General features: G+C 39.6%; 1 protein-coding gene across 1 annotated transcript in view; it reads left to right on the plus strand.

The window, feature by feature from the left end:
• Nucleotides 1–21,226, plus strand: part of LOC118563947 (tyrosine-protein phosphatase non-receptor type 13-like) — a 57,859-nt gene that overhangs the window by 26,878 nt on the left and 9,755 nt on the right. The window contains exons 14-30 of the mRNA XM_036140315.1: nt 5,485–5,637; nt 6,067–6,249; nt 6,350–6,512; nt 8,030–8,462; nt 9,499–9,605; nt 11,216–11,269; nt 11,761–11,850; nt 12,944–13,051; nt 13,151–13,282; nt 13,366–13,844; nt 14,171–14,287; nt 16,733–16,826; nt 16,907–16,992; nt 17,103–17,265; nt 19,174–19,388; nt 20,246–20,344; nt 20,428–20,786. Of these exons, the coding sequence (XP_035996208.1) occupies nt 5,485–5,637; nt 6,067–6,249; nt 6,350–6,512; nt 8,030–8,462; nt 9,499–9,605; nt 11,216–11,269; nt 11,761–11,850; nt 12,944–13,051; nt 13,151–13,282; nt 13,366–13,844; nt 14,171–14,287; nt 16,733–16,826; nt 16,907–16,992; nt 17,103–17,265; nt 19,174–19,388; nt 20,246–20,344; nt 20,428–20,786 (3,035 nt within the window). The remainder of the gene's footprint in view (nt 1–5,484; nt 5,638–6,066; nt 6,250–6,349; nt 6,513–8,029; nt 8,463–9,498; nt 9,606–11,215; nt 11,270–11,760; nt 11,851–12,943; nt 13,052–13,150; nt 13,283–13,365; nt 13,845–14,170; nt 14,288–16,732; nt 16,827–16,906; nt 16,993–17,102; nt 17,266–19,173; nt 19,389–20,245; nt 20,345–20,427; nt 20,787–21,226) is intronic.

Below are 21,226 nucleotides of genomic sequence, written 5' to 3' on the forward strand. Positions count from 1 at the left end.
AACGTGAAATTCTCACCACATCCCATTTACACATGCAAAGAAATCAAACCATCCATAGCTATAAAATGTGTAACGAAATGGATGGGGGTGGGAAACTATTGAACACATGAAGAAAGAGAGTCAAAGAAAGGCACATAAAGTCATAGCACAGGCTAAGATCTGTAATTAAGCAGTCCTTCTACTTAGTGTGGATTAATATAAGATGGTTTACTCCTAAAAAAAAAAAAAAAAAAAAGGGGGTCTCATTTCCAAGGGTTCACAAAACAAACACCTCATGATGGCAATACCAGGAGCTCTCCCTAGACCCTCAGCACCTCAGTGGCTTTGGTTACAGAATCATTTCTACAGTACTTAAGGTTCCAGGCAGCACTGTTGGAGCCGTAATCCAGAAGTTGAAAGAACATCATTACACCATAAACAGGCCATAAAAGGGACTGGCCGCAATGTTTCACGCAACGGAGTCAAAAAACTTCTCGTGAGAGTTGTCCAACAGACAAGGACCACTAGCAGAGAGCTTCAGCTAATGGCCTGACCTGAATATCAGGGACGTGCAGAGACCATTGGAGGGGCAGGTGCTCAAAGTTAAAAGAGGGCACATGGGGCACGGATTTAAAACACGATACAGAAACATACCTTGCTATACATCCGGCTGAAATGTACCAACCCATACTATAAAGAATGTAACATGGAATCAAGGGCGTAGGTTTGATTTGAACTTTGATTTGAACTTTAACCCTAGGGACACTTCATTGCTCTGACATCATTGGTCCTACGCAGTATGCATGCTCCTATTTCTTTATGCTTGACTTGAACGTCAGGGCGCGTTTCTTCTGTCTAAAAAGAAAAGCAGTATTTCTTACTACATTTATACAAATTTTATAAGCACGACACACACTAGATGCTTTTTGTTAATCTGGTGGCCTAGTGGTTAGAGCATTGAGCTTGGGTCCCAGAGGTTCTGAGTTCAACTCCCACAGACTACCATTCTGGGTCCCTGAGCAAGACACGCTCCCCAGGCGCCGCACAGTGGCAGCCCACTGCTCACCAAGGGGATGGGTAAAGATGCAGAAGTGAATTTATCCATTGTGAGATCAATAAAGTTCTATTATTATTATAAATTAGAAAGCAGCGCCCGATCTGATGAACGTTGAATTGAGACTTTTTTCCCACTTTGAAAAAGTTTGCATTTGAACTTACCAGCAACAGAGACCTATCAATTTTTACCATCTGCAACATTCCAAACACATTTCTTACATCGTATATCTGAAGAGTAGATAACAGCTTCTCCTTACCTACATCTTCTCAGACAATTAAATTATTTCCCTAACAATAGTGAGTTGTCGATGTTTAAATGTGCAGTAAATCTTAATACATAAGGAGCATGGAGGACCCAATACTGTACTTTGAGTAAGATGGTGACACCAAAACTGAATTGTTTCATGAGTGGTTGTCCATTTCATCACTCAAATGAGAACCACATACTATTGGTATATACTAGTAAGACTAATAAAGAACAGCAGATAAAACTTTAAGATATGTTAAGGCCTATATTAAATTAATTTTACGACCATATCAACAGATTAAATACTTTTTACTTTTTTGGTGTACCAAATTACCCTCGTAATGAAGTAATATTTTATGGATTAAGTCCCTGGTGATAAGAATGTCTAGCTCCGCCCCTGGTTTGCACTAATTTACTAATAGACAGTGTGGAAATCTTTGTACAATAAAAGCAATGTAAATAGTGTTCCTCGGTTGTATTTGTCGTAATTCTAATTCTAGAAGTAGAAATAGTGAAATAAATAGCACTATCATTTTGTGAAATCCTAATTACGCTATTATAAATAAGTAAAAGTCTAAACAAAATATAGCAGTTGTTTAGGCAGCATATAGTGTTGTTGTGTTGTATATCTTATAAAAGAAATATCACCTGCTATTTATACCTGAACTGCATCAGAGGGTCAACAAAAAAATTAAACAATAATAGCAACGAAATATTGGTAAAAGGGATACCCTCACCTTTTCTTTTTCAGGCAGCTGTGGCTAAGAATCAGAATTTTTAATAGTCTACAGTCTTTGCTTTTCCATCTTTCCAGCCGGCTTCAGAACTCCAGCCTGGCACAAAATATTTAGTTTTATAAAACAGATTAGGTTTCTGTTGATAAATGCATTATACTTCAGAATTAGATGCTATTTTGAGATGCTAACGTTGGTTACTTACATTTCTCAAGTTCCATAAATCAAAACTCTTTCGCCTGCTTCTTTACAGAACTGCACTCAGCAGCTTTCACCTATTTTACTGCAGATAATTAGTTTCTTAACTGGGACTAGTTCCGTAGCCTAGTATTAATTGTGGTAACCACAGTATTCCTGTATGATAACTGTAAAACTGAAATCTCCGCTCCAAGCAAGCACGCACACGGACAGACTAGAAAACAGCCAATCAGAAAGAGGGAAGGCGGGATTTAAAGCAGTATAACCAATGACAGTGGAGTTAAACAGCACAGAGCACAGTCAAGTGTGCTGCAGATTTAAAGGGGCAGGACCACTGAGGTATATTATACACTGGAGTGCTGATTTTGCCGAAAAACTGAAGTGACTGGCCGCCATCTTGCTACTCCCTACTCTCACATAATCCCACAGGATTTGGTTGCAACAACAAGCAGTTTTCTGACTGTGTGAAAATATTTCACAGGTAATTCTACAGTCAGTGGATGTACTAACACTATTAACTACTAGGAAATTAGGTGCTGAAATATTTTACATGTTATTCATATTAAATATATATATATGTATATATAAGTATGTGTATATATGTATATATATATATATATATATATATATATATATATATATATATATATATATATATATATATATGTATACACATATGTAAATATATGTTTTTGTACATTGTTATTTATATATTTAGAAATGTTAAACATATATATTTAAATGAATAAAATGCTAAATATATCAGCACATAACTTTCTCAGTACTTGATATTTTTAGAACATAACATAAAAGTATATGGCATTTGACATTTTAAAAGTCTTAAGCCCCCTCTGAACATGAGAAAATCCGATGCTGTAGCGCACATATTCCCTAGTTACTGGGGGGAAATAGGGAGTACCAATATGGCGGCTGGTGGCTTCACAGCGACTCGTTCAAACAGACGGTGATTAGCACTCCAGTGTATAATATAGCTCAGTGGGCAGGACAGATTGGCCAGCGTGAGGCAGCGGAGCTGGGAGCTGCGAGAGGAAAAGTAGGGCAGAGTGAGGGTACGTTATGTGGATCATGTAACCAGCCACGGTAGATCTAAATTATTATTCTTTTGGACATGCACCATGCACACACACACCAACAAACACGCACACATAAAAAAAAAAAAAAACCCTGACAAAAGGGCACTTTGGGCACCAAGGGCAAAGGGGCAGGTGCTCAAGCCCCCTCCGCCCCCCCCTCTGCACGTCCCTGCTGAATATTATAGGCAATCTATAGTCAAGTTCATAGAAGCGGCCCATGAAACAAGATTTGAAGACTGTTTGTATGAAAGAATGGGCCAAAACAGCACCTGAGCAAATGCATGCAACCAGTTTCTCCATACAGGAGGCAGCTTAGAAAGAAAGAAATCGTTATTTCTCATTGCAGTCGTACATTACAACAAGTGTTCTGCATTTAACCCATCCTTAAAGGAGCGGTGGGCAGCTTTTCACAGCCCCCAGGGAGCAACCAGGGGCTAAGGGTCTTGCTCGGGGACCCATAGTGGCAGTCTGCGGGGTTCTTGGCACCTGAACTGGGTTCTTGTAACCTTCTCAGAACTCAAGCGTGCTGCTTTTACCTCTAGGCCACCACTCCCCCAGCGGAGTAGAAGCTGTCACTACCAACAAAGCCTTTTTACGATGTGTTAAATACATTTCAGTTAACACTTTCAATCCACTTCCCTTTATCATTGCATTTTATTACACATAACTTGAATTTTTGGAAATAAATGGTTTAATCTCTTTGCATGTGTGGATGGGACGGATTTTTACCAACTTTAGAGTCAATGCCACCTTCAGAGATATGTTACAAAGTTTATATATACTGCTCAAAAAATAAAGGGAACACTTAAACAACACAACGTAACTCCAAGTGCTCCCTTTATTTTTTAACAGTATATTTAATAATTAGGGCTGGGCAAGTTAACGCGTTAATTTCGCGTTAACTCATTAGACTATTAACGGCGATATTTTCTTTAACGCGCGTTAACGCATGTTGGTCACATGCTTTTATTTTGTGAAGGTCTGTTGCTGCGGTGTAGGGGTTTGAATCAGAACAGCAGGTGGCGATAATGCGCCAATAACCTCGCTGTCAGCCCAGCCTCAGATTCAAAGAGGAAGAAAGGTGCTGGCCGGAAAAAAACACAGCTGACATGCGGAAGGCGGTGTTTCCCGCAGGTACCGCGAGCGAGCTTAGGCGGGGCGAGGCGGTGAGTTGGCGGCCGGAACAAGTTTTGTGCGGAGCAGAGCGGGGGGGGTCTGCATCGACGCCGTCGGTGAAGTCGCTTCTCGTTTCAAAGTATCCATGTATTTTTGCCTGTTTTCCCCCTGCCATTCACTATATGCGCGCGAGAAAGCAACAACAAAAAACCGCGTGTCAACGTCAAATAAACGCAAGCATATCGAGTTAGCAAGCATTTCAGTTTAAAGTTCTTCCAGCATGGAATATGACAGAAACAAGTTAGTTGTAACCACTGCCAAGTTAAACTTTGGTATTGAACATAAAATGGTAATGCTGCTCCCTGCTGTTACCTCAGAAATTGCCTGTTTTTGGTAGATTTTTTCCCCATAAAGAGAATTCCCTGTCAGTGGCAATAAGCTTTAATTTATTATTATTGCTATTTTTTGTTTTACATGTTTAAGTTGAGCTTTACACTAAATATGTGTTACTGATAAGTGCTACAAATGTTACAACACTTTTGTTCATATGGCAGCAGAACATTAAAATAAAAGTGCTCTTTACACTACTTTTGAATTCATTCTTGGAGTTTGTAAATACAATGCGATTAATCGCGATTAATCGCGATTAATCAGTGCGATTAATTGCGATTAAATATTTTAATCGTTGCCCAGCCCTATTAATAATATATCTATCTATCCGTCTATCTATCTGTCTATCTGTCCATCTATCTATCTATCTGTCTGTCTATCTATCTATCTATCTATCTATCTATCTATCTATCTATCTATCTATCTATCTATCTATCTATCTATCTATCTATCTATCTATCTATCTATCTATCTATCTAATATTTATTTATATATATATATATATATATATATATATATATATATATATATATATATATATATATATATATATATATATATATATATATATATATATATATATTCATGTTCTTAGAATAAGAAGGAAGTGTGTTTAGTTAAATGAAAGAAAATAATTTTCAAAATCAAATGGTTAATGTCTGTATCGCAGCTTTATGGGAAGACCTATTTCAGACTGGAGCACTACCTGCCGGTGTCCGTCTTGGATAAGGTGGACCACACGACTCTTCGGGAACAACTGCCTAAACTCCACAGTAATTATTATGGAGCATCAGAATCAGAGGCAGAGTTTGAGTTCCTCAAGGTAAGCACAAAACGAACTAAGTCTTCAGGACTACAATTAGCCCTAGTTTCTTTTTTTTTTATTATTTGTGTTTGGTATTTAGTGCTTATAAAGTAGTGTATTAATTACTGAATGCTGAATTTATAATGTGTTACCCATTGGAATTTATAATATAGCAGAGCACAAAAAGATTAAACAGAATACTAAATCAAACAATGCTTGTATTGATACATTTTTATGATGTAAAAAAAAATAATTAATATTGCTCCTGTATATGAGCAATGGTTATTATAAATAAGTTTATTTTTCTTTAGTTAGGTCTATTTGGCTTTTTTTGTGTACATTTTTTTTTTTTGTCATGATGTAGAACTTACTGTTTAGTTTTTTCTTGTTTGTTGTTTTAATTTAAGGGGTAGTCAACATTTAGGAACACTGTTGTTTTTCTACCAGGTGAGCCAGAGGCTGACTGAGTACGGAGTCCATTTCCATCGAGTGCTTCCAGAGAAGAGGTCCCAAACGGGCATCATGCTGGGGGTCTACTCCAAAGGCGTGCTCATTTTTGACGTGCTGAATGGAAACCGATCCCCGGTGCTGAGGTTCCCCTGGAGGGAGACCAAGAAGATTTCCTTTGCAGTGGGCACCTTTCTCCTTTTTTGTATATCTATATATAACTTTTTTTTTCTAGAAATATTAGATTAAATGTTTCTCGTTGTTCATTTCTTTCCCCCTCAAGAAAAAGAAGATCTGCCTTCAGAACACCTCGGATGAAATTAAACACATTTTCCAGACCGACAGCAACAGGACGTGTCAGTATCTGCTGCAGCTGAGCTCCGACCAGCACAAGTTTCACCTGCAGACAAAGGCGCGCCAAAGCAGCCAGGAGCTGCAGGATCTCGGTACGTCGGAAGCAGGCAGTCACGCACTTCTGTGTGGGTAGAGTTTACCAACCCCTCTGGCAAGCCTGATATGTTAATTTGTAGCTGTACAGACAGGAACGCGTGTTATTGTTTGCGGACACAACTTTTAAACTGTATTATTGCAGCTTCAGTGAACCGGTGAGAGGGAAGGCCGATCAAAGCAGCGATTCCAGAACGTGATTTTAAGAAGCGGTGAAATCACTCCTCACTAAACATTAATCTCAGATCGTTTCCCCACTGGTTGTTGTTTGACAGATAATCACTTCAATCTTTGTGGAAATGGCTAACTATAATGAATGAAACAGAGAGAGAGAGGGAAAAAAAGAGGTGCTGAAAATAAAATTGTTGTTTATCAGGAATAACTATATTTTTTTTCCACCAATTACACATAACTTAAGCACAATTAAATCAAACTTTATGGAAAGTTCCAAAAAAAGTAAAAAAACAAAGCAACTGGACTCGTTTTCCGTAGTTGAAGACGTTTCGCTTCCTCTCCAGAAAACTTTCTCAATTCAAAAAGTCTGGAGTAATGTGGAGTAACAAGCTTTATACTACTGCCCAAAACAGTAGTATACTGAGAAAGCTTCCTGGAGAGGAAGTGAAATGTCTTCAACTACGGAAAACAAGTCCAGTTGCTTTGTTTTTTACTTTTTTTGGAATGACCATGACCTGGATGACTGAGAATCTTCACCAGCATTTATAGAAAGTTGTAACAAGAACAAACTTCAAGCAAAGTTAGCTTTTTCCCGTTGTACTTTGGTTTTGATGTGAGAGTAGAGAGACCCGGTCAGGAATCCTACAGGTTTTACAAACGGATTTAAAGCAACTCTAAAGTTGGGTGAAGCTTGGACCATAAAGAATAAAAACGGAAATCCGTGTCGCAGAGCTACGTTAACCAACTATTACATCCTGGGGTTTGTGATTGTTTTAGTTCACACCTCATAACACAACTGCTGTAAAAACTTTGTCGTTTTAAGTCTTGAACATGAGCGTTTACCCTCTTTTGCCTCCGCTTCATTTGATTTGTAATACACTGATATTCAACACGTGCGGCTGGGTGTAAACTCTGTCTTTGCAAAGAAAAATGAAGAAAAATAATGCTGTTGTATAATTAAAGGTCAACAGGAAATATGACCTGCAGAGGAGTTACTACTGAGAAGTAATTGAAATAAAAGGCCAGGAATATTCAACTCAGCAGGAATTATTTAAAACCCAATATTAGCTTCACCCCCAAAGGTTTAGGGTACTTTCAATAGTACTAATTTCCAACTAGGGCTATTTATCAAGGGTAAATTTCTACTCTTGTAATCTTATCTGGTGCTGGTTTCTATAGTAGAAATGATGAGGGTTAAATAGCCCCAGAAAAGCATAATAGTTTCTGATCCTGCTGTGTCTAGAAAAAAAGCACGGTCCATCCTTTTACACATGATGTTCTAAAGTTGACTGTTTTACCATTGTTGAGTATATTCTGTGTTTTATGTTGCTGTTTTGATCAGAGAACTCCCCCTTGAGCGGCATGCAGTATTCCCTCGACTCTCAGGCTGGAGACGTATCAGCCAGGATGGCGCGGCCAATCAGCTTGGCCCAGAGCTTATCGACGCGCTCCAACCCGGACCACCTGAAGAGGATCTCCTACTCCGAGGTGGCCCTCAACAAGGCGCCGTCAGGCTCAGTGTTGGTCCATGACGAGCTCCACCTTCCAGGTTACAACCCGCTGGGCTCCACCGTCTTTCCCAACCCGCGGCTAATGAGTCGGTCCCACCACAACCTGGCGCAGATGCCGGAGTCGGACGAGAACCCGCTGTTGGATTTGCTGCGTTCCACAAAAAGCAGACTGAAGCAGGTTCCCGTGAACCAAGCGGCTTCTGATTTCCAGCAGCATCAGTGGGGAAGCTCAGACACAGAGTCCGGCTCACATCATCAGGACAAGTAAGTTAATAAACAGTAAATCTTAAGAGCAGAGAGCTTGGAGATTTAAAGTTTTTGCTAATTCACTTACCTAAAGGGATTCTGCGTTTCTGTGTGTGTAGTGTCATTAAACCCGTGTCAAGATCTTTGAGCAGACTTTAGCACAGTTACATTATTAATGGAGAATTAGTTGACTATATCTGGCTCTGTGTTTGCTGGTTTATTGAGGGCTTGTTATATTGCCAGGGATTTTTAAATATATTAAGACTGGTCCAAACATTATATGTAAAAAACCAGGGTTCTAAGAAACAGTTCATGAATTATATTTTATTTTCTCTCATGTATTTGCTATTTACTTTCGCCACCTCATGGGCCATATTCTCTTGTTCAGATCCTCAATATTGACTATAAACGGAGATTTGGCCCCTTGGCTTCAAACGGTGACTTTGCGGTCAGAGATTTCGGCTTTATGTTTGACCATTGTTCTAGACAAGCGGATCTCTGCAGTTGGCTCATTGAAAAAGTTAAGCTGTATTTATCAACTGCATATTCAAGCTTTTATTACTTTGTGCTCAGACTATTGCAGAGCGCTGTGTGTTGGTGTGCAGAATGCAACAGTCTCTTTTCTTACAGGTACTCAAAGGAAGTAATACACAACTCCAGTCCTGGCTTCTCGCAGTCCGTTTTGGAATAAACTTTTATTATTGGCTTTTAACGTTTGTCCCGGCATATTTGTATAGTTTACTAAGTATTTACACTCTGGTCAAACAACCAGTTCCTATGAAATACTTTAGGATCTAAACTTAAGGTTCTGCGGTGGTGGTACCAAAACTGTGGAACAGTTTGCCAATTACTAAAAGGATGGCTGACTGCTGAGTCTTTAAAATCAATGTTTAAGACTCAATTGTATCTGGCTTTTAATTCTCTTGTTCTGAAACCTTGTTAGAGCAGATGGGCTTTCCTTATTTTAATGTATTTCTAAAGCACTTTGGTAAACTTTTGTTGTTTTTAATGTGCTACGTGAATAAGCTGACGTTGACTTTGTTCTCTTTCTCAGGTCAATGGGTGCAGTTTTCCACAGCAGCCCATCATGGCACCTTCATCAGTCTAAAAAGGAATCAGACTCTTCCTCCATTGAGGACACTGGGCAAGCATATGTTGTCGGTAAGATTGCTTTAATTAGCATGGTTAAGAATAAAAATAAAAACTGTATTATGAAGTTTTGCATGAAAAAAAGGCTTTATTTGCTGAGACACTAGACTGAAGCTTTGTCATATCCAACAGTTACAGGGCTTAAATAAATTTTTACCACATTGCATTGGGTTAAAACCTATTTACCAACAACATTCTCCATACTTAAGTTTTTTTATTACCTATATTCACATGAAAACCCTGTATTCACCAGTATGGAAGACCACATGTGTCACAATTCAATATTTAAAAACAAAAAACTCATTACCTAAATAGAAAATTAAGCAAAAAAGAATACACAGTTGTCTTTTTATTGAATATGGTACATATAAACATGTATTTTATTTAGAGTAAGAAAATATGATTATTTCTCACCTGCTGCAGCACATACTGAATAATTTTCTAAGTAAGTGTTGTGCATCAGTCAGTGAGCAGAGCTACCAGGCTCCCCTCAGTTCAGTTATCATGAGCACAGGTTAACTAGTTAAATGTTGGTGTTTTATTAGATGAAGTTGCCTCTTGGAACAACACAGGAACAACAAAATAAATAAATATTGCCAAAGCTACATATGGCTTTAACATTTGACAACCACCAAATTACAATTAATGAACTGAAATCATAACTATCTTATTTAATTTGAATTCTAATAAGCAGCACATTAATTTTTATTAAGTGCATTTTTTTCCATGCATGTATAAACACGTATTTGACAGTTATTTACAATGTATTACTTTGTGACACGTTTGACACTCATTACTGTAGTTAAACAACAACAAAAACTTTACTCTACTATAAAGCAGCTGTATCCAAAGTTGGGGCCAGGATGTTGGCATGTTGTATCAAACTGAATAGCAAAAAGTCAAAATTGTAAAGCAGATTCATGCTATAAATGTAAGAAGAGCGATATAGTAGCTACAAACAGGCCAAAGCAATATGGACTTACTATGTTAAATGGAGTTAGCATAAATGCTCGTTTACTCAACCAATAGTCAGGGGTCTCTTCCACTCTTAGTTTGTGGGTTGGAAGACGAGAAGTTTTTGGATTATGGTCTTGGTTCTTTGCCTACGTTACACCACAGGTTCTGTGTTGACTTTACAAGGAACCATTCAATTCAATTAATTTTTATTTATATAGCGCCAATTCATGAAACATGTCATCTCGAGGCACTTTACAAAGTCAAAATCAATCATATTATACAGTTTGGTCAAAAATTTCCTGTATAAGGGAACTAGTTGATTGCATCAGAGTCCTGACAAGCAGCATTCACTCCTGGAGAAGCGTAGAGCCACAGGGAGAGTCGTCTGCATTGTCCATGGCTTTGCTGCAATCCCTCATACTGAGCAAGCATGAAGCGACAGTGGAAAGAAAAACCACCCATTAGCGGGAAGGAAAACCTTGAGCAGAACCAGGCTCAGTATGAACTGCTGATTATTACCTCTGTGTTTATCAAGTATATGCTTCTAAAATATATACACTAAAGTGATCTCAACAACATTTCTATTAAATCACTAAATACACAACGAAACTAAAGAGTGAATTACTGATGTTTGGAGTTTCCGATCTCTTGTGTTGTGTCCCCAGGTGTCAGTATGCACAGTTCCTCTGGAGCTCCTTCAACTCCAGCCTCTGATAACGGTATGGATGCGGCTACAGATATGCAAAGCAAACTACTCAGCCTTTGTTTACAACTTAATGTCAGAAAAGGGTTTTACGAAACAGCGTTTAAGCATGACATTTTCCCTCCCCAGTCGGTTGACCCAACATGACAGCACAATCTGGATACGAACCAAAAATGAGTGTCTGTAAATCTGTCTTATATAATACAGAAGTGAGCCTTTGTTCTTTTTCTGCTGCTGGCCCGTGGATCTGAACTTTGGCCGCAGTCCCGCCATTTAATAGCTCCATGCGTGTCTCTCAGTCCTTCGTTCTCTCCGCTGTGCTAAAATATGAGTCCTTCTGCACCATTTTGTACTTGCTTAGCCCCAACTTATGGTTTAGAGTGCTGTTGTTTTAATAGGTTCAGTGTACCCTGCAGTCGATCCAGCTAATTTCAAAAATGTGCATAATTCAGAGAAGGGGGAATGTCTTCTGCTAATCATAGACTCTTTTTTTTTTATATTAAACAGATTCTTTGAAGAAAAAGCTCAACGAGCTGCCATCTCTGGAGACGGAGATCACAACTGTAAACTTGAAGAAAGATGCGAAATATGGGCTGGGTAAGCATCCATGTTTATTCTCATAACATATATCCAGCTGTCATCTCTCCATTGTCAGCTGAATAGTTTTCTTTAGAACATCAATGGCTTTGTGAGCCCGTATGGGGTAAAAGTGGAGGGCCCTATCAGGAAATATTTATATTTTTTATTTTTATGAAGTGAAAATCAGTAAAAGGACAAGAACTTTAGGTCTGCACAATATTAGGAAAACATACAATATGTGATGACATTTAAGCATAATAACTTGTCACTTCAGCTTCTGGGAAAACAAGGTTATATTGAGAATGTTTATTAGGGACAACTTCTAGGTTTTTTTTGTCAATAAAGTTATTTTTGCTGACATTCCTTAATTATGTTTTCCCTTTATCTTTGCCTTCGAAAGCTTTGCTGGGTTAAACAAGGGACTCCAAATATATTTCATAGAGTCCCTGAATCCATTGTGTTTAAAAATTACGTCATTTAACACAGTTTAAGCGGTTTTGTGATTATGATTAGGTTGTGGTGAGTTATGTAGCTTCTACTGCTGTTATGTCATGAACATGGATTTTAAAACTGCTCAGAGTTTAACACGGCGAGGAAACAAATTGATTTGTTGTTTGTATATGTTTAAAAAGACATGATAAATTAAACTGGGGGGTGGGGGGGATCGCATTAAATCGCAATATTAAGAAAAAAAATCGCAATTAGATTATTTTGCTAAATCGTTCAGCCCTAACATTTATTTATTTATTTATTTAAAGAGAAACAGTAAATATTATTGGACAAACGTATCATATGTTAATATGCCAGATTGTAGCCATTAGCTAATTTCAATCTGTAGTCCCTGTACAGGTGGATGTGTTAACATTAAATTTAAAATAAAAGAAACTTCAGACACATACATTATAAACAGGCCAGACAGAAACGGTATGTTATGGTCACATAACAGCAAACTACACACAAGATAGACTCAGGACGAAGACAGACAGGAGCAATTACGCATTAATATAGTCGAGTAGTTGCAGCATTTTCTTAAACTTTGCATTAGCCCTAAAGTGTGAGATGTGTTGCACATACGCATCACCGTCTGTGTTTGTGCTTGTGTGTATTTTAGGGTTTGAGGTTGTTGGAGGGGCGAACCCGGGTCGTGCAAACCACGGTACAATCATCAGCTCCATCACTCCTGGGGGTCCTGCTGATCTGAACGGCCACCTAAAACCAGGTACGGGGTCTAGATTCTGATGGTTTTTATATATACCCAGCAGTAAATTATCCATGCGGCTAGATTGCTGTGTCGCTAACAGCAATAAAATTGCTTCAGGTGACCGGCTGCTCTCTGTGAATGATATACACCTGGAGGGATTTTCTCACGATGAAACGGTTGATATCCTCCAAAGCACCCCTGATGACGTGACCCTGATAGTGTCACAACCCAAAGAGAGGCTCTATAAAGGTGAAAACGGCGACAGAAATCTGTTTAAGTTGCAAGTATCTACTTAAATCTCACATCACTTTCCTGTTCCCTTGTTTTGACAGAATCGCCTCCATATGTTCCCCAACCACCCAAACCATCTTTTAATTCACCCAAACCCGCTCAGAGACCAGAGCTGGAGGTCGAGGCGTCATCCGGAGATCGCCGCGCCGCAGTAAGCCCCGTCCCTCCTGTCCGCGGCGCTGACACGCCGTCGGCCTCCTCTCCGGCACGTCAGCGCGCCGACCTCAGCTCTCAGGATTCGAGGACGAGCAGCTCCTCTAAAATCAGCCAGCCCCCTCCTGATCGAGTCCAGCAGGCCTTGGAAAGGATGAAAGCCCCTGGCTCCGCTGAAACCGCTGCCGACTGTCAAGCGCCGGGACCGAAGGCCGAATTAAAGACGTCACCTCCAGCTCTGCCTCCGAAAATGAGGAAGGTCAAACTTTCAGAACCTCCTCAGGTGTCCGAACAGTCCGACAGGGGGGACACGGACATGGATGAAGAGACTTATTCCAGTAGTGAGCAGAAACTTAAGATCAAAAAGGTGCGATCCTTGTGATTTATGAATGTATTGCTTTAAATTAGTTTTTTTTTCTTTATTTCCAACACGATAGTTGTCGAAAAGTCATCTTTTAATTCTGTTGGAGCAAATCCTTCTCCAAAGAACAAGCATCAAACATTACCTGCAGATGCTTGGCGCCACTAACTGCCTGTCGTTAACCCTCGGCCTGAAACGCCTGTATTTCTGCATGATATGCATCTGTTTGACTCGGCTGCATGAACAACATCCATCTCCCTTCACCTGGTCTTGATCACTTCTTCCTCCCTTCATGTTTAAATCCACCTTGATGCCATGTTCTCTGTTTGCAGGAAAGCATCACGGAAAATGTAAATGGTAATGGCCCAGGGGTCAGTAGTCTCCGTCCAGGAGATCTATTTGACGTTGAGCTGTCCAAAAAAGACAGCAGCCTGGGCATAAATGTCACGGTACTGTTCGACAAGGTTTTCACCCTTTTTTTGATTTGGCTCCTTTTCTGGCTCATCTCCTCACTGTCGCTCTTCTGTGTATGGTTTGGTTTTGGGTTTGTTCTCTTTAATGCTTTGTGTTGGAAAAGCTTTTGGTAAGATAACTCATTTTGCATGTCTTTTTTGTTTTAACATTTAACATTTAAAAAAATGCTAATAAAGTCCTAGTATCTTTAGCACCTTGGGAATAATGACTAACAACTGTGTACAAAGAGCTGCTTTGTGGGATTTCTATGGCCGGCTTCAGCTTGCGCTTTCCGGGGGGGGGGGGGTCTGGAGGGCCAGCAATCAAACCTTTCTCTCAGGGAATTCAGAAATTGATTTGCTGGGATTGATTTACTTCTCAGACACTGCAACACTCTGTTACTAGATTGTGCATCTTCCCACAGCTGTCACATTATGTGCTTAGTGATTTATTCAGTGTCCCAAATGTCTCACTAAGATGGTCTTTATTTAGGAGCTTTTAATGCACATCATCAGCTCATTGTAAACATCCAAAGAACAAAGTGTTACCCCAGTGTTGTTGGTCATTTACGTTTTACTCCCCCTAGATATTTATAGTGTTCGACTGTTGCCTTAAAAAAGTTAAACCTATTCCTCAGGCCCTCAGTAGTTATAAGCACCCTGCTAAAACCTCAAATAATTTTGTTAGTCATGGGAAATGACAAATTTTCTCTCACTTTAGATCAACAGATCAATTTTAATATCAGACAAAGATAACCTGAGTTCATTAAAAATGCAGTTGTCCAATTATAATTTATTTTACTATGCAAACCATCCTGGGCCTATGTTAAAAGAGTTAATGCCTCCTAAACCTAAAAACTGCATTGTTCAGCGACTTAAGGATTTAAGTCCAAACTCTGACCAGGCCACTCCAGAATCTTTTTTTTGTTTTTGTTTCAGCCATTCAGAAGTAGCTCACTACCACAACTTCAGTGTGACGTAATTTCTCTGAAATATTAGTGTTACGTCAACTTGGAAGTATTAGTCCAAAGAATATTTTCCTATAGACCTTGTCGATTATAATGATGTTTTTTTGGAAAATGCGTAGATAGGCCTATGTGTTTTTGCTCAGCTATGGTTTTAGCCTTGAAACTCATCCATAAATGCAGTTTTGTTGCTTTTTCCTTACTGCTGAATCGTGCACACTGACCTAGGTGCTTTAAATATGGCTTTGGGTTCTTTGGTGGCCTCCTGGATGAGTTGTTGATGCGCTATTGAAGGAGTTCTGGTAGGCCACAGACTCCTAGAAAGGTTAATCACTGTTGTATGTTTCCTCCTCTCCCTGTAGTTCGTCGGAGTCCTAAAATCCAAGAAATTGCTTTTTAACCCAGACTGATAGATGTCGAGGAGTTTGTTTCTGCTTGAGTTTTCCTTATCTCAGATGGGTTGTATTAAAGCTCATTCTTGATTCAATCCATTTGGCAGCCAAACCTCAGGGTAGCTAGAGAAATTCAACTCAACTGTCCAAATAAAAATAAAAATAATGTTAATTCATGATTTACCATGAAGGTTAATAGTGTTTTTTACATTGGTCTGGTTGGTTTGGATAGCCGTTTTCACTGAAATTATGAAAACTGCATTTTGTATGCGCTCTCGTTGTCTGTGTCTGATATTTAAATTAACTTGATTTGAAACCTTTTAACAAAGCAAAAACAGAAGAAGTACGGAAGGAGAGAAATATTTTTTTTCTCAGTACTATACCTCCCGTCATCTTTGGTTCCTTTCCAGCCATTTTTTTTTCTTTTGTTGCTGTTAAAGCTGCAGTTGTTTTAGTTGAATAACTTTTTAGTTATTACCCTGGGCATATAGTCTAAGCACCTGGATATTTTATGGCAACCAGTTGACTGATTTAAATCAAAAAAATAATGCTGCACTTGAATACCGTGTCTCTTTCTTACTTTTAAGAGCCTAAGTGATTCGTCATTTAATCTTTATACCTAAAGGAAAAAGAAAATAATGGATTACTCATTGATAGTGCTAATTTATAGTACAGAAACTTTGAACAGCTGAAATAAGTTTGAATTTATTTATTAAAAAAGATCTTGAGTTACATTAATTATCTTATAAAAATGGGTGCTAAGTGTAGCTCCTGTGATTTTGTTAAAATATTTTTTTTCTAAATTGTGAGCTTTTCATGATTAAAAAAAAAAACAAAACACTTTTTTATTTTGACATCTTTATCAGGGGTGTTTATAGTTGCCGAGGGCACTGGGTGTCTGGAGGAAAGAACGGAGACATGTTCCATACTAATAAAACATGTAGACATTTTATTTGACAAAGCAGTTTTAATGAGGCACTTTATAGCGTAGAATTAGAAAACACTTCACCTCTGCCATTAACCCAAGTAGAAAAGTCGCAAAGCATCAACGCCTCTTTGGCTGAAGAGCTCTTTTCATTTCTCAGGGTGGCGCTGACACAACGGTCCGACATGGAGGCGTCTACGTCAAAGCCCTCGTACCAAAAGGAGCTGCAGACCTCGATGGGAGAATACAGATAGGTGAGCGGGGTTAAAAACAAAAACAAGGCTGCAAACATTAAATGGAGAATAGATAAGTATTGGGAGTGTTTCATGCGCAGGCGATCGTGTTTTGGCCGTCAACGGAAAGAGTCTGGAGGGAGCTACTCATCAGCAGGCTGTTGAGGTCCTCAGAGACACAGGCCAGGTGAGGGCTGCCACTTACAGAGATAAGAAGCTGTCCTGCAGCCATCCGGGTGGCCTCTGACGGCATGTAAATCATGTTTTTGGTGTGTGTGTGTGTATGTGTGTGTGTAGACGGTGCAGTTGCGGCTGGAGAAGAGTATTGCGGACGGCACTCCAGCTCCCCTCACCCCTCAAACCACTGTGCGCCTTGCTGCCGGGAACCGCAGTCAAGCCAAGGACAAGGAGCAGCCCCCGGAGGCCAAAGATAAACCCGAGTACAGCTTCGTCACACAAGGTGAGGAGGAGGGATTCTTAAGACACTTTAGGTAGCACAAACTTAAAAGGTCAGGTTATTCACGTTTTTTTTTTGTATTTAAAAAGTTCATCTTTCACAGAACGAGGCCGCCTTATCGTGTTGTACTACTGATTATTTGAGTCGGCAACTTCTCAGAAATATTAACAATGCAGCTCTTTGTTGTCACTCCCAGCAAAGTAACTCGCCATAGATAATCTGATTTGAAAGGAAATGAGCGTGTCTGCACAAGCCATTGGCTGTGCACCGGTGCCTATTCAGGGCTGAGCAGGCGGTCAGGACACGTTGAACTTCCTAGAACACATTTATTCCTGGAATGGCTTTAATTAAATATAAAAACACATGTTTTAGCGCTGTGTTTTTAATATTTTTCCGCTTTTTAAGTAAATGTCCAAATGATCATATTTAGCATTAAACAACTTGTGCCTCCACTTCTTCCTTAAAGGATTAAGTGTTTGCCCGAGCTGAATTGTACATCATTGGTTTATGTTGAAATACATGGCATAAGCTAGCTATAATATCCTGAAATTTCACTTTCTGTGCCCGGCAACACCATTCATACTCTGATGGTTGTTGTTTTTTCTCTCTCTCTCGTGTTTTAACCTGAAGCTTTTATGTATTTTATTACATTTTTCAGTTTTAAAATTACACTTTGCCTCTATTCCCAAGTCCTTACCGGGAACGATTCTTCCATGTTCTGCCCATTGCTGGGGCCTTTGAATTTTAAGGGCAGTGGCATTTGTGTTTTCTTGGTCCTAAAGAGTCCTACAATAGTATCTTTTCCTTTTCAATCACACTTGTATTTATATAGATTTAACAATGACAAAAGCATGAAAAATGTTAATTTTTACGTAAAGTTGAGGTGAGCTGTGACTCTTCTAGTTCTAAGGTCATTACAGGGAGCCCTTCGTATGACACAGTACCAGCGAAGTAGCTCTGTCTCAAAAAGGTTGGTTGATGTCCGGCATGTTTTAGGCATTTCCTCGCTTGGATTTGAACATCCTAATTGCTGACGGGCTGAGGAGAGGAGTCTGCTTTTTTTCATTTAAATGTTGCAGAGGGGACACAAAACATGCAGGACACTGGGCCTAACTGGCCCTCGTCAGCCAGGATCAACCCAAAGCAGAGCATAATTCTAGAGGTAGAAGGAAATAGTTGTGTGTTTTCAGTTTAAATCAGGCTTAGGTTTTAAATCCCAAAGTTTGAACAAAGCACAGCTAGGTCTACCATCCGAAAATGAAATATTTGTCCCAGTTATAAACCTCTCAAGACATGGCCGTCCACCTTTACTGATTGGTCGAGGAGAGCATTAATCAGAGCAGCAGCCAATAGGTCTGTAGTAGCTCTGGAGGAGCTGTAGAAATGCACCCCATGCTTTTTGTAAAAAAAAAAAAAAAAAAAAAAAAAAAAAATGTACAAACTTGCTGGTAAAAGTCTGAAATTGTGATGACTTGAGCTTTGATTCCTTATTTTCTGAGCTGTTAGATGAAAACGTCTGTCTTGGTAAAGCTCTCTTTCTGTCAGAGTCCGGTTTAATGACCACCTGAGTTGGGTGAAGCAGGCCCGACTTTAGATGTGAACTCTAACCGAGTCGCTGACAGAAACTTGCAGCCCTGAGGGAGGAATTTCAGCGCATAATTGTGACTAATCAGACCAACAGGCTCTGGTAATAGTTTAACCAGAGAATTTAGATGCTTGAGCAGCTTCTAATTTACTTGATAATTAGATTTGTGTCTGGACTAGAGTGTGCAACCAAATGGAAATTTCTTGTAATTTCACAAACTCAAGAAGGAAATTTGAGAACAAGCACCATCCCTCTCTGTATTAACTGAAGCTCAGACGGATGCTGGATTTGGTTCTCACCGTGGATTAACGCCTTCATTCCCACAGATAACGTGTTTGAGGTGCGTCTGGTGAAGAACACCTCTGGGCTCGGCTTCAGCTTTAGCCGAGAAGAGCACGCTCCCGATGAGCCCCACGGCCCCAGCTTGGTGAAGGTGAAGAAGCTTTTCCCAGGCCAGCCGGCTGCAGAGAGCGGCCGCATCAACGTGGGCGACGTCATCCTACGGGTCAACCAAACCCCTCTCAAAGGACTCTCGCAACACGTATGTAATTGTTTTTTTTGTTTTTTTGTTTTTTCATGTAATTGAAATTCAAATTGTGAAGCAAGGCAAAGCAAGGCAAATTTATTTATATAGCACAATTCAGTACAAAGACAATGCAAAGTGCTTTACATGATTAAAATATAGCAAAATAAAACAGAATAAAAGCAAGTAGGAATAAAATATAGATAGAAAATCAAACAAAAAAGTGGTAATTCAGTTAACTAGGACAGTTGAAGGCAATTTTAAACAAATTTGTTTTTAATCTTGATTTAAAGGAACTAAGGTTTTCCACATCTTTACAGTTTTCTGGAAGTTTGTTCCAGATAATTGGAGCATAGGAACTAAATGCTGCTTCTCCATGTTTGGTTCTGGTTCTAGGTATGCAGAGTAGGCTGGAGCCAGAAGACCTTAGTGGTCTGGAGGGTTGATACACTGATAACAAGTCTGTGATGTATTTAGGTGCTAAGCCATTTAGGGATTTATAAACTAACAGAAGGATTTTAAAGTCTATTCTCTGAGATAAAGGGAGCCAGTGTAAGGACTTTAGAACTGGGGTGATGTTCTCTACTTTCTTAGTATTAGTGAGGACGCGGGCAGCAGCGTTCTGGATCAGCTGCAGCTGTCTGATCCACTTTTTAGGCAGACCTGTAAAAACACCGTTGCAGTAATCAATTCTACTAAAAATAAACGCATGGATTAGTTTTTCCAGATCCTGCTGAGACATCAGTCCTTTAATCCTAGAAATGTTCTTCAGGTGATAGAAAGCAGTATGCGTTTGGCCATTGTTTTTATCATATATATATATCTATATATATAGATATATATATATATATCTTGGGCGTTTTCTGTGCACCTAGGAGGTGATATCAGCCTTGCGAGGAACTGGACAGGAGGTGACGTTGCTCCTTTGTAGGCCTGAAAAGGGAGTTCTCCGTGACGTGGACGCCTCAGCTTTGGTGAGTTGGTAAAAAAAACAGCTTTCTCAATCAACATTTTTTTTTAAGATAATTAAAATGAAATGTAATATATTCCTTATCAGACGCCCAAGCCATTACCCAGAAAGGTGCCTGCAGCCTTTGCAGAGCCCAGCCTGAACGTGAACAGGACCGCCTCTCCTCCTGGGACGACGCAGAAGGGCCGGGTGGAGGAGGCTCTGGCGCGGCTGCAGCTTAAAAGCCCCGGCCGACACAACAGCTACAGCGACAGCACTGATGGCGACGAGGAGGTGGAGAAAGCCTTCACCAACAGCGTGCAAAATTGGGACAGGAGTGTTTATCAAACGCCCGGTGGCAACTCTGAGCTGGGACACTACGACAGCTCCGGTCAGCTGGACAGCACCTTCCACTCAGCTTTTTATTCTCCGAACCTGTCAAAGACGAGATTAGACCTCAGCAACAGGTAAATGATCTATTTATAAAACAGTAAGTCAACCCTGGATGCATTGACCAATTTGTTTGACTGATTCCAGTTTCCCTTTTAAGAACAGTTTTTTCCCTGAGCGATTTTTATTTTATTTTTATTTTTCCCCTCCATGAATTATGTTAGTGTTGAATTTGTTTTAATATAAAAATTAAACCCTGCTTTACTGCAACTACTTTAGAGACCGGGTTCATATTCTAAACTGGCTTTAAAGCCCCAGTGTGTAAGATTTTCACACTGATGCACTAAATTAATTACAAATTAATTACCTCACTGTTAAGCGCGTAATAACTACTACAGAAGCTGTGGAGTATCATAAATGTGACAATGCTCTATGTCCTCCATGTATTAGCTACTGCTAATGGCTAACAGCTACAATCATCGTGTGAAATGGTTTTTGGCACCGTTGTCAAGTCCAC

Source organism: Fundulus heteroclitus, chromosome 8 (genome assembly GCF_011125445.2).
Source record: "Fundulus heteroclitus isolate FHET01 chromosome 8, MU-UCD_Fhet_4.1, whole genome shotgun sequence".
Taxonomy (NCBI): domain Eukaryota; kingdom Metazoa; phylum Chordata; class Actinopteri; order Cyprinodontiformes; family Fundulidae; genus Fundulus; species Fundulus heteroclitus.